The sequence below is a fragment of the Microcebus murinus genome, chromosome 5 (assembly GCF_040939455.1).
Source record: "Microcebus murinus isolate Inina chromosome 5, M.murinus_Inina_mat1.0, whole genome shotgun sequence".
NCBI classification, from domain to species: Eukaryota; Metazoa; Chordata; class Mammalia; order Primates; family Cheirogaleidae; genus Microcebus; species Microcebus murinus.
Window position 1 is genome coordinate 14,658,030 of NC_134108.1, and position 13,694 is coordinate 14,671,723.

At 42.2% G+C, this 13,694-nt stretch overlaps 1 protein-coding gene across 2 annotated transcripts in view; it reads right to left on the reverse strand.

Moving 5' to 3' along the window:
- Nucleotides 1-13,694, reverse strand: part of MTHFD1L (methylenetetrahydrofolate dehydrogenase (NADP+ dependent) 1 like) — a 192,913-nt gene that overhangs the window by 101,514 nt on the left and 77,705 nt on the right. For both annotated transcript variants that reach the window (XM_076002865.1, XM_076002866.1), the window contains exons 18-20: nucleotides 12,936-13,076; nucleotides 10,734-10,802; nucleotides 5,679-5,790 (exon numbers count right to left, since the gene is read on the reverse strand). In XM_076002865.1, coding sequence (XP_075858980.1) covers nucleotides 5,679-5,790; nucleotides 10,734-10,802; nucleotides 12,936-13,076 — 322 coding nt within the window. The remainder of the gene's footprint in view (nucleotides 1-5,678; nucleotides 5,791-10,733; nucleotides 10,803-12,935; nucleotides 13,077-13,694) is intronic.

Here is a 13,694-nt window from a genome sequence, read left to right on the forward strand (position 1 = left end):
GAGAATGTCTCTGACAGCCTCCGCGCAGGTCTGACGCTCATGAGTGGCTCGGAAGATGGGGACGTTTATAATGAAAATATTAGCCCGGCTTTGTTTCCCGATCCTCCTCAGTTTGTCTTGGAACTGTGATGGCTATTTCTTCCGATCTCTAAATCCTAATCCCGAAATGTTGGAGGCCAGGATCATCGCATGTTTTAATTGGGTAGCGGTCTGGTATTTCTCTTCTGCTCTAGTGTGTTTCTGCTCCTGTACCCAGGAAGCACCTGTGTGATTCTCTACAGACGGCGACCTGGATGGAACCTCGAGCTCCACCTGAGCAGAGGCCGCGGTACAGTGAAGAAGGTTAAAAAAAAAGACATGAGGCTCTAGGATGCACACCCACTTGTCTCTATCTTTCTTGAACCATGGTCCCCTTTGAGAACTTAATGGGAATTGTAAAGCCTCTCTTTAGTTTTTTTTTTAGGCATATATACCCATGTGTATAAGTCTGTATTTAATTACTAGAGGGGTTTGTAGATCCGAGTCTATCCATAGATCCCCTGGTGGCTGGTGACCTTCTGTTGAGGACCCCTAGCTGTAAGAACATACAAGTGTTCACTGCACTCCCCAGCAGAGGCCAGGTCTTTATCTGAAAACTGGAATCAAAAGCAACTAAGAGAACAGAAAACAAATTTTAAAAATCCAAAGTTCATGTGTAACTTTGAAATCCCTACACATCGTTTATATATGATAAAAAACAAAACAAAACAGGATCTCAATATTGTTTTTTCCTTTCTTTGTAAATAACACGGTTAGGGCTTGATGCCAAATAAATGTTTGCCTTTACAGCAGTAAATGGAACTTAGGTGGACTCCCACGAGGACGGTTGAGTAACGGCAGAAACGGCCATCCTGGTGACCACAGCACTTTTTCAAAAATTCTCATGAACTGTTTTGCTCTAGTATGACAAGTTCATGCAATTAATTAAATAAACATCACTGTGTTTTAAGTCTAAATGGACTATTGATTCCATTACCTTGGACAAATTACTCACAGTAGACAACACGGCCCTTCCTTGTGTTTGCTTTTTTTAAGAACAAAATATTAGACTAAATGTGCCTCAGCAACACCAGTAATACGACGCCCACCATCTTTCAAGGTTCTTAGTTAATCAATATAATACTTAATGTCTCAAGTGCACTATACTCACCACTGAGGTTCTTGACTCCCATATTACAGATTACTGGGGTGTAAGAACGTGTCTTACTTGTCTCTGATTCCCAGCTCCCTGACACAGACAAATAGCCCAGTAAGTAAATGATTTCAAAGGACTTCCGTCTATTTATTTTCAGTTCCTTCTCTTCCAGGGTATACATAGAACTGAAATTGCCAGACCATTTGCTCATATTCAGTCTTACCTGGAAATTCTTTGTAAAATGTGACCATCTGCTATAGGCAGGTCATCTGAAACTTCATTTTGCTTTTTCTGAGAATTACATTTTTAAATCTTTTGCCTGTTTTTTGACTGAATCATTCATCTTTCTCTGATTTATCAGTCTGCAGTCTTTGGTGTTTTATATATTCTCAATGCCAGTGATTTGTCTATTACCTTGGCAAATGTTTTCTCCCAATCTGTCACTTGCCTTTTAACCTTGTATCTTTTTATCAAACACAGTTTACTTTTTTAATGTAGCCCAAATTATCAATCTTTTTCTCTCTTGGGTTTGAGCTTTTATGTCTTAAGAGGGCCTTCCCTAGTATGAAGTGATAGACAATCTCCTACAAACAATAGTTTTTTTAAGCATAAATTCTTCCTGAGACTTCAGGTAAACTTTATGCCTACTGCATTTAACTTCTGGAGAAGGACGTTAAAATGTAGTTCTTCTTGTCACACTTTTGTTTCAGGCCACAAAACAGTGTTGATTACTCACATGCCAAAGGATGATGCTGGCCCATCTAGCAGGATTTGCAAAGAAGCTGTGTGAAAATAGATTTTGTATTCCTTAGCCCAATGATCACTTGAGGTTTCAAAAGGTTAGAACCCGGGGAAGGATTTCTTCAAAGAAAGTCATGGGTGGGCCAAATCCAACTCCCTCCCCACCACCCCGTGGGAAGGGCTCAGAGCTGCTTCTCTCTTTTCTCAAGCCAGTGAGCAAAGGCTTCAGAAGACCAGCTGGAATGGCTCAATACATGTCCCCTGCCAGAGGTCAAAGGTCGGTGGTGCCTGAAGACCAGGTGTGGAACCGGCGGGAGGACTGTCTAACGGTGACACCACCCAGGCGCTTCCGCCGAGAATGTGAGGACTTCAGCTGTAAGAGGCTCCAGGGTCACCATCGCACACTAAAGCTTCGACCCTGAGTGGGGAGCCAGGGCCAGCCTAGGTGCAAGACTCGGGTGACAGAGAAGAAGCCACCGTCCCCTCCCATTCTTCACCAGAGGAGGCCCAAGATGGGGTAGGGGAGGAGCTCAAAGCTGAATGAAACTTGAAGCTTTAGATTTTTATGTAAGACTAGACACACATTTCTTATTAAAAGGGGGCTATTCTTGTGACTGAAAGTATCCTAAGGAATTAAAAACTAAATATTTTAGAGGGAGCAGATATTAACCGAGAGCGAGATGCAGGGAGATACTGGGAACCTCATCCAGGGCCGGGAATGAACAGCCCCACAGAACAGGCTGCAGCAGGCGGCGGGAGGAAGGATGTCGTCTCCTGGCTGTGCCCTGTCCCTGCCGTCCAGAACGCTGGCTTTGCCGTCAGCATTCACATGGGAGCTACAGCACCGATACAGCAACTTTGTGAGAGTTTAACGCGACAGGGCCAGAGTCCTGTGGTCTGTACATATTTGTACGTATCACTCATTGCCTGTCATATATTTGTACACAACAGAGCGTGACTTTTATACATTAAAAGTAACATAAAAGGAAATATTTGTACACCTGTGTTCATAGCAACATTATTCACAACAGACAAAAGGTAGAAGCAACTCAAATGTCCACCGATGGACCAATGGATAAACAAAGCGTGGTCCATGCATACAATGAAATGTTATTCAGCCTTAAAAAGGAAGGAAATTCTGACATCTGCTACAACATGGATGACCCTTGAGGACATGGTGCTATTTGAAATAAGTCAGTCACAGCAGGACAAATACCGTGTGATTCCACTCACATGGGGTACACACACCTAAAGGAGTCAAATTCATAGAAACAGAAAGTAGAATGGTGGTTGCCAGGGGCTGGGGTGGGGGGAATGGGGACTGTTTCACGGGCACAGGATTTGGGCTTTTGCAAGATGAGAAGAGGTCTGGATGTTGGATGCATGACAATGTGAACGTATTGAACGGTACGCTGACAAATGGTTAAGATGGCAAATTGTATATGTATTTTGCAACAATTAAAAAATAAAATCCATGAGCCAAAAAAATAAACTAAAATAAAAGAAGAAAATTTAACCTGCATTAGCCATATGTCAACAGTGCAGTTACTGAGTCTCACCAGGTCTCGGGTGCCAGGACTTAATGCCCATGATCTCATTTAACCCTAATTCCAAACCTATGAGACAAGTTCTTTCAAAAGCCCTATTTTCCAGGTAAGGAAACTGAGGCAGAAAAGGGTTAAACTGCGTAAGGTTATACGACTTGAAAGAAGTTGAGCAGGCAGCAGACAGATTTCATTGTCACGGAAATCGCCCCGCTCTCAGCCTCTTAGACTGGAGAGGATCATAGGAATAAGTAGCATAATTGCTGACATGTGCATGTACCATGTATATTCTCATCCGATACTATTCATTAAAATACTGTCACATAGGTGTTCTTTTATCAAAAGAGGAAATCAAGCCCTAGAGAAATTAAGAAACTTGCTTGGGGTCACACTACCAGTTGGGGCTCTGATCCCACAGTTTCTAAGTCCAGATCCATGGCTACCCTTCCAAATCCAGCTCCTCATGTGATCCAACTTGTCATTTTCCAGATGAGAACATCCATAAGGAACACACCCACAGAGATTAAAGGCTTATCCAAGGTCACATAAAGATTGAGTTTATTTTACATACATCATCAGCTTATACCTTTAAAAATATTTTGTCACGATAACGCATATTCTATAAATATGCGTTTGACAAAGTAAAGATAGCTATAGAGGCAGAGAGCTCTGTCAGCATAAAATAGAGTGCCTTCCTTCAGAAGCTCCTCTGTTTGCAGAGCTGATATATCAGAACCACCACTTCTCTTAAGCACCCAACTTTTCAGGGCCTGCCCTGACCCAGCCCCCTTGTCCATTAGCTCTATAATTACGCAGCGATCAATCGAGCAAATACTTAGACAGCACGTCTAGCCGCTCTCATAGTGGATTTGGTACTGAAGCAGCAAAGTACCTGAGAGCCGGAGAATGCAGATCTTTGAGGAATGAACTACATAAATCCTCATTTGATCCCTACTACCTGTCTATAAGGAATTCTTAAGAGTCTCGATAACCCTGAATGAACTTCCTGACGTCTGAGCATAAAAGTGCAGAACTAAGTTCACTTATGCAGCACACTCTTTTCTAGAAAATATAACTCACTTCTGAGTAGGATCCGAGGCTGCTGGTGTGAAAGAAGACATTGAGGTCCCTGAATACAGGCATACATGTGGTTAATGGGATTCATCCATTAGCATGTGAACTCTGCCAACATAATCCCTCATATGCCAAGTTAAGGTGCTCTTCTGTGAATGCCTGTGCTTTGGATTTTTTATTGTTTGTTGCCTTGAAGCTTTTATAATGTGGGTGAGGCTGGGGCTGGCAAGGACTGAGTAGACTCTATGTCGGTTGCCCCTTCTCTCTGGTTGGAATATGCAAGAAAAGCCAAAGAAGAACAGGGTCTACAAAGAGCTTGACAGCAGCCAAAGGTGCAAAGTCCTACCAATTAAAATTTTGAAGTCTATTGGTTGGGAATCTCACCTCCATTAGTTCACAAAAACGAGGAGAAATGTGATTTCATTTCAAGTTATTAGTACTACACAATAAGATTAGTAATGGCTAACATTTAACGAACACTTTCTCCTACTAAACTGTATATACCATTAGATAGTATACTCCATGAGAGCAGGGACTAGTTCTACTTTTTTATTTTTAATTTTTTTTTAAATAGAGATGAGGTCTTGCTATGTTGCCCAGGCTGGACTTGAACTCTGAACTCAAGCAATCCTCCTGACTCATCCCCCCAGAGTAGCTGGGACAACAGGCACACATAACTGCCCAGCTGGGCTAGGTCTGTTTTACTCACTGCTATGTCCCTAGACCTGAGTAGCATGCCTTGTATATGGTAGGTTCTCAATAAATACTTGATGAGTGACTAAACAATCTCATTTAGTTTTCATGATAACCCTATATGGTTTGATACAATATTATAATCATAATTTTACACATGAGAAAACTGAGGCCCAGTAGTAATTAAAATGTGTCCAAAGTCACTCAGCTATAAAGTGTCAGAGCTTATATTCAACCCCATATGTACCTGACATCAGATTCTATGGTTCAACCACAACATAAGTTCATTAGTATAGATCAGACCTTGGGATTTTCCAACACTGAGATCATCTAGCAAAGAGAGGTCTAAAAGAATGCATTTCATGTCAGTATGGATATTACTTTAGTCCAGTCATCATTTTTTCAATTTCTTCAATATTCTGCAACAACTAAATTTCAAAGAAATGACTTACCCACAAATCCTTCCTCACCAACCAGTTTCAGGGCAATTTTATCAGCCAACACTGAAGAGTTGCCATGAGCAATGTTGGCAAAGGGGCCAGCGTGCACAAATACAGGTGTCCCCTAGACAAGCAGAAGAACAAGTCAAAATCCCAAAAGACTCATGGAAGAAACCAAGATCAATCGGTGTCAAACAAGGTGGGCAGGAGTGTAGGGTATTTAAAGAGTCATCCAAGTCACTCTGCATTCACTAATACCATATATTTAATGCACAGAATCTTTAACAGAGGGTTAAAACACCTGGACTCGATCAAAGGAATAAATAATTCCCTATATATTCTAGAAAGTATCATTCTACATTTAATGAAGAGCCAGTGAGAAAAAGCTATAAGAATTCAGCCCTTTCCTTCTATAATTTTGATAAGCCATTGTATTAGCTGCCTCAGGGACCAGGAAATAAACTATTTACATAATTTCATTTTTCTCTACATTCTTATTTTTGAAAAGAATGGAATTACACTGTGATGGGCTAAGAGGTGTATTTATTTATTTTTTTAACTAAGAAATTAGTCGATTCAAGAAAATCAAAAGCAAGCATAAAAATCAAGATAATCAGCAAATTGTGGATGTCATGGAAGGCCAACTATATAACACTTAAGTTTATAGACTGTTTTTATTTTAGTAAGAAAGTTGCTGCATTGATTTTTATAAGTTCTAAGTCTTTCTCATTGTTTAATTGCCTTCCAAGTTAGAAATCTGGTAACCATTAAGATAACAAAAGCAAGAAAAATTTCGCTCATAGTAATATGTTGGGGTAATTCTTATTAATAAAAAGCACAAAAGAAACTAATTTAAGAGAACCATCAAAAGCTACAGATGTTAATTCTTTAAAGAAAATTTGTCTATATATTCATTTTTAATGCCACTTCTATACTTTTCCCTCTTCCTTTATTGACAATAGACCTTAACCCTATCCAAGAAGAATTTATTCACATGCGTTAAAATGTCCAGGTTTTATTCAGAGCCCAGCCAGGGCCACCGGGGTCTGTACATGCAGCCCGGGCTCCACCTGTGAAAATACAGGCTGGCCTCACAGTGACAAGGGGAGGGAGCGCCGTGGGGCCTGGGGGCCGGGAGCCGTGGAAAATTCCCAGGAACCACAACGGGCTGTTCGCTGACCACGTTTCAAAGATGAGAAAACTGAACAAAAGCAGGCAGAAAGGAAGTAAAAGAAAAGTCATTGCTGAGAATGAAAAAGAGTGAAAGATAGAATGAAAAGAAGATAGAATGAAAAAGATGTCAAAGCCACTATGTTGAGTTCTCTATTTACTTTTCCTCCACAGTCCTCAAGAGGGAGAATAATATAAGGCCCTGATATGTTCATGCACAGGGATGTGGAAATGAACCCCATAATAAACTGAGGACCATAAAACCCAGATAGACACGTTGATGGATATGTATTATGTATGTTTAGTGTCTGTGTCTCTTTCTTACCATCTAGAAATTCCCATCTCTATCTAACTAAACCTTTTAAGTGATCTGAAGAAAATATTTTAAAAAAGAATGTAAAGTCCCTATAACCTCTTAATCTCGCCAGTTCTACTAAGTCCCTGCCTGTGGTAGGCTAGTGGCATTTGTAAAAGTTGACCACAGACAAGGTCACAGGCTCCAACCCTGGACAGGCAGGTGGCTTCCTTCCTCTTCACACTGCAGCCCTCACCAAGGCCATCTGTCTGAGAAGCACCATGCCCCGGGGGGACAGGTGACAGCGTGTGGCTGGATCAGCACAGACACATCACTGTTCCTGGGATAATCCACACACTCAGCAACATTTTAATTAAAAAAAGAACTTATATCCTTCAACATTTAAACATTAAATAAGATTAATAGGCCAGGCATGGTGGCTCGTGCCTGTAATCCTAGCATTCTGGGTGGCCGAGGCGGGAGGATCACACAAGGGCAGGAGTTCGAAACTAGCCTGAGCGAGACCTAATCTATACTAAAAATAGAAACAAATTAATTGGCAAACTAAAAATATATAGAAAAAAAAATTAGCTGGGCGTGGTGGAGCATGCCTGTAGTCCCAGCTACTCGGGAGGCTGAGGCAGGAGGATCGCTTGAAGCCCAGGAGTTTGAGGTTGCTGTGAGCTAGGCTGATGCCACGGCACTCACTCTAGCCTGGGCAACAAAGTGAGACAATCTCTCAAAAAAAAAAAAAGGATTAATATTTCAATTATACATTTGCTTAAGTGTTCTAAAAGAACACTGTTCAAAAGAAATGTCTGCAATGCCAAAAACAGTCTCTATCTGCTCTATAACCACTTAAAATGTGGCTAGTAAAAAAATTTTCTAGTAAATAAATGCATAAATGGAAATGTGGCTAAAACGACTAAAGAACTGAATTTTAACTTTTATGTAAATTCAATTAATTTGGATCGGAAGAACCACACGTGGCCAGCGTTATCATATTGGACAGCACACTCTAGCACACGGTGTTTCTGTCAGCACCACGCACGGCTAGCGTGTGGGAAAATGCAAAGACCTCTCATTGCCTTCTTGTTTTGATTAAGTCTTCCACAGGGTTCTCAGCCTGGCTGTACAGAGAATCACCTGGGGCGCCCAGGCCTGACCCCCAGACATGCTGGCTCACTGGTTTGCCGGTCGAGCCTGGCATGAAAATCAGTATCCAGAGCACTCTGGGAGGCCGAGGCGGGCAGATTGCTTGAGGTTGGGAGTTCGAAACCATCCTGAGCAAGACCCCGTCTCTACTTAAAATAGAAAGAAATTAATTGACCAGCTAAAAATATATATACAAAAAATTAGCCGGGCATAGTGGTGCATGCCTGTAGTCCCAGCTACTCGGGAGGCTGAGGCAGGAGGATTGCTTGAGCCCAGGAGTTTGAGGTTGCTGTGAGCTAGGCTGACGCCACGGCACTCACTCTAGCCAGGGCAACAAAAGTGAGACTCTGTCTCAAAAAAAAATATATATATATATATCTTTACCCATTCATTTCTACCCTGAATGTCCACCAAGTCATGTCTTGCTGCAAGACGAGCTCGCTTAGGCCCAGGATGTTCTGGCACAAAGGTGCTGCCAGCTTGTGCCTGGGAAGAGCTCAGCTACTAATGAGGAATGTGCTACAGCTGACAAAGCCAAGCGTCATCAGATACCAGGAGGAGCCAAACCATTTGTATCCAAAAAATGAGCTGTACTAACTCAAGAAGAGGGAAGAAAGGTTTTGGTAACCAAACAATAGCAGAGCAAGTGAGAAAAACTTGGGGACTTTGCGCATCAGCCAGTGCAGGCAGCCAGAAGTATCTGAGGCTGCAATTGTGTCCCGATGAGAGTATTTTGGGGAAGCTATAGGGGATTGGGGTGCTCTGCACCTTCCCAGGGCAGGCCTCTTTCCCTCTACACTGTTACCGGATCTGTGATTCCAAATTAGAACTACATCTGGGCAACCATAGGCTGCGAGTGGTGGGCAGCCAGGGTTGCAAGGGCTACTCTGGAAGACGTGGACAAAAGGGGCAGACCAGAAGCAGTGGCTGGATGGTCATAGGGGGTGTTTATGAATGAAGCAGCTGTTTCTGAATCAGGAAGGTCCACAGAGGAAAGGGTCTACTGTAGAGTCTGTCCCCAGAGTGCTGACAAGCCCTGGAAGGGCTAACGCAGGATGTCCTTAAAGATCTTCATCTAGGGGTAAATCTTTGATTCTGTAACTGGGAAAATCAGGATGAGACAAAACTGGCTGTGTGCGGGGCTTTAGGACCAGGCCCTCTGGTGTGCCCCATGGCTCTGGAGCCTGGGGGTGGGTGGGAGGCATCCAGGATCAGGCACAAGGGCCATTTGGGGAAGTACACAGGTTATCTGTTGGTAGCCTTTCTGTGCCTTTCCTTAGATTGACTCACCAGTCCAAACTAGTTCTCTTTTTCCTGCTAAAAAGGCACTCTGAGGCCTGGCGTGAAGTCAGCTCCCCCACCAATAAAAAAAAAAAAAAAAAAAGATAAAAAGAAAATCAGTATCCTCACATCTTCCCAAGTGCAGCCAGGATGGGGAACAACTGGTCTCCGGCAATGTGCAGAGATGCAGCCTGTGATGACCTCCCAGGGGACTGACAATCAAGGGTCTTCAAATGTGAGCACTGAAGCACCATCCGCAAACTAATCAATGATTTTTAGGTAATCCTCTAATGTAGATTCCTAGTCACCGATTAGCTACGTAAATCCAGAATGACTACACAGGATCAAGGTAGCAGAGGTCATGCATGCAAATATTTTAACTGATTGCTGTTTTATTTTTTAAACAGGCCCATTATCTTTTAAAGTAATCTTAAAACAGCCTATGCATTAAATGAAACATAGGCATAAACACTTGGAGAAGAACAGGAACTGCTGAGGAAACCCCATCTACTGATTCATTCATTAAATGCAAACTATACTTTCCCTTCTTTTTCATGCATCTCTTTGCTCAACCTGATCCCACTGTTTGGGACCAAATCCTGCGGTCTCATTAGCCAGGAGGAAGAAATTGGACAATTACTTAATCAAACAAATGTGACTAGTGACCAGAAAACTGGATTAAAATAGAGATAATTTGACAAAAAAAAAATTAAGTTCAATAAATATAAGAGCAGGGCAAGTCATGTACAAAAACAATGTTCTTACAAGAGCGGAGTACAGCATACTTTCCCAGAAAACATTTCTTAGCATTTACTGTGTTTTGCTTGGGGACAAAAACAAAACCAACCTGAAAAATCCAAAACTTAATGATTGAGAGATTTAGTCAAAAAATGATAAATAGAAACACAATGTGAATGTGGCTGTACAACCTACTAAAATATTAGACAGATACTAAGTTTATACTTGGATCAATTATGCGAAGATGGGGATCATACCAAAGAATTTATGAATGTATTTTTAACATTTTGGGGGTTGACCAAGAAGTAATTCTGAAGCACCCTGCCTGCCTCATATTGGCTGGGAGTGCTCCTGTTCTACAGGAACACAAAAGCAATTTAATTAGCACGAACTCTATAAGCAATTATTATGAAAAGAAAACCACTTACTTCGAGGGTCTGCATCAGAGTTGGTTTTATTGCATCTTTCATCAAAACTGTCAAAGCACCTGTCACCCCCTACAGGAGAGAGAAAAACATTTAGATTCCTGACAAAAGATCCTCCCTTGGCCTTTTCTCTCCAACCTACTTCCTGGGTGGGTGTCCCTGCAGGCACCTCTTGGCGATAGGTGACAGTGCTTTGCCTTTGTTCATTTCATCATGTCAGAGGTTCTAAGATGTGCAGGGCACTGGGGAAGTAGCAGACCTTGTCCTTCCTCAAAACTTTCCTTGATGGTGTTTAAGAGGCTTGCTAGAAAATAGATCTTTCAACAACATCTCCAAGTATTCTCTGGCAATGTATGCACATTATATTTCATTGCCAGAGGCTTTACTCTTGCTCAAAGAAATAAGATGAAGAACTGAAACAAGGCTATCTACGGAGCAGGAATGCAGAGAGGTAAAGGGAAAAATCTAAAAGCACCCATTCTGGTTTCCCGCCCTCTCTAAACCTTTTATCCTGCAGATAAAGAAAGCACTCAAAAAACTGCAGCATTTGGTAGGCTTCAGGCTCTCTCTCTCTCTCCCTGCAGTGAAGCTGATGCCACTTATACATAAAATAAGGCAGCACCCTGCCAGTCCTAGGACGCCCTGGGTTAGGTTCCCTCTAAGTCCTCTTTCTCCAGTCCTGGAAAAGAAAAGGAAGAGAGAACAGGAATACAGCCTGAGAATTACAGCAAAAAGTACGCCAAAGAATGCCACAAGGCTATAGGTTGTTTTCTCATAAATATGATGCCATCATTCACTTTGTTTTCTTTCTTTCTTTCTTTTTTTCTTTTTTATTCCCTTCTTGTTTTGCTAAAGACCCTGGGTGGTGCCTTGATGTTTTCAACAAATTGTTTATTGGAAGACTATGTTAAGTCTTCCAATGAGCAAATGCCTGTGAATATAGTTCTGAAAAAAAGTTTTTAAAGGGTACTATTCCTTGCTACACCTGGTATCAGAAAACAGAACTGTTTTACCATGGTAGGTCTTAGGTCTAACAGGTGAGGTGGTAGAATGTGGAAAATCTTCTCCACCCTAAAGTGCATTACTTTCTCCCTTTACTCCTATCCCCAACAATTTCAAATGTTTCTTTCATGTGATCAATTTATGTATTCATAATATTTAATCATTTATGATTGATAAGAGCATCCAATCTATTTTCTTCCTTCCTTCCTTGTACAATAGATCTCTTGAACTTATTCTTTAAGAAAAGAGAGACAGAGAAAGAGAGAGAAAGGGAGAAAGAGTATTTTGCACAGTAAGGTGGATCTCATTTCAATGGGAAGAATAAATTCCATTACTGTATGTGACCCAATATGTGGGAAAGTGAGCTTAAATTTAGAGTAACGTCATAGTATCCCTACTTGTCGCACGGAAGACTGGTGTTCAATTCCCCAACAGGAGGCAAAAATAAATAAATAAAAGAAGAGGCTTATGTCATACCCAAGCACTTATAAACATGTACGAGTAAATGAAATGGCTATGCCACAAGTGAGGTTTAAGTGAATAGTAAAGGTTGTTATTACAAAGAGGAAGAAGAAAAAGAGATTAGCATGCCAAATTAAAATAAGCACTAAAAAAAGGCAGTGGTACACCATGAAAGCTTTATAGAACACAACATGTCATTCGAAAAACAGCTAGAAGATTAAGATCAACTGAGGCAGAGATTTGTTTTTACAATGTGATACCCAAATCTAAAGCACAAAATTAAATAATAAGCCAGGTTAGTGCCTAAAATGCGCCAATTTTAACTTTATCTTCCTGTTAATGAAAGTAGAGCCACTTACTTCTTTTCCTCGGAAAGAGGATTTGCCCTCAATTTTTTCACATAGGCATAGATTGCACATTTTTAAAAGGCCACCAACTGCAGGGGGATGGCACCACCCCAGCCCATGCAGAAGCAGAGATCAGCATTGGCAAGGATGGAGGAAGTCTTATGAAATAAATTTCACATGATTTGGTTGCAGCCAGACATTAGCATATCATAAGTGCCCATGAGAACATTGGGAAGGTATAAGACAAACAGGCTTAAGAGGAAAAAAGTGCGTGCACAGAAATTCTCTGGATGCCAATTATACACACTAAGAAAAGGAAGACAACCTTCCTTCTTGTGGTTGTGAAAGAACAAGGACAGCGTGATCCCTGGAGCTTCCGGTGGGACATACTCACCAAATCATCTGCTGTCACAGGCTGCCCGCTTTTGTCACTGGCCACCACCATCTTTCCCAGCCGCACCTTCATGTCCATGAGGCTGTCCGTCAGGGCCAGCACTGCCATGATCTCGCTGGCCACTGCGATGTCGAACTGCGCCTGCGCCAGCCAAGCAGAGGTAGTGGTCAGTTCTGTACCATGGGGATGGCCGTGGACACATGGCACTGGGTTTCAGCACTGAAGCGATCACAGGTGGGGGAGTGATTGTCAATGTCATTATCTGTCTAGTGTGTCTCTATCACTGGACTATAAGTCCCATGAAGGCAGGGACCACATTGGGCCACTGAGTTCTGATTTCCCAGCACAGAGCTCGAAGCCAAGTAGGCACAGAGTGACAAATTAATAAATAGCCTATTGACCACCTCCGCTGGCTGGCAAGGGGGCTGCATTTGTCTGTCCAGCGGGGACATGAGGAGCAGACGGTGAAAGATGATGCTGGTTTCTTGCGTCTGAGGCCAGTTTCCCAGACCTAGATCTCAACATGGCAGGGAGGCCACCCCTGTCAGATGGTGGCCCAGACTCAGCTTTCTGCTACCCGTGAGGTATCGCCACATCAGAGCCTGCGGCATTCAGCAACGAAAGCCAGAGAGCAGCCACTTTTTATGCAAAGTTCCCAGGACTTCCTATTCCCCCTCTTGGCTCTGACTCCAGGTTGTACAAAGTCCAACAGGAACTAGAAGGACACAAGTAAGTGTACTTCCTGCTCATGGCAATTCA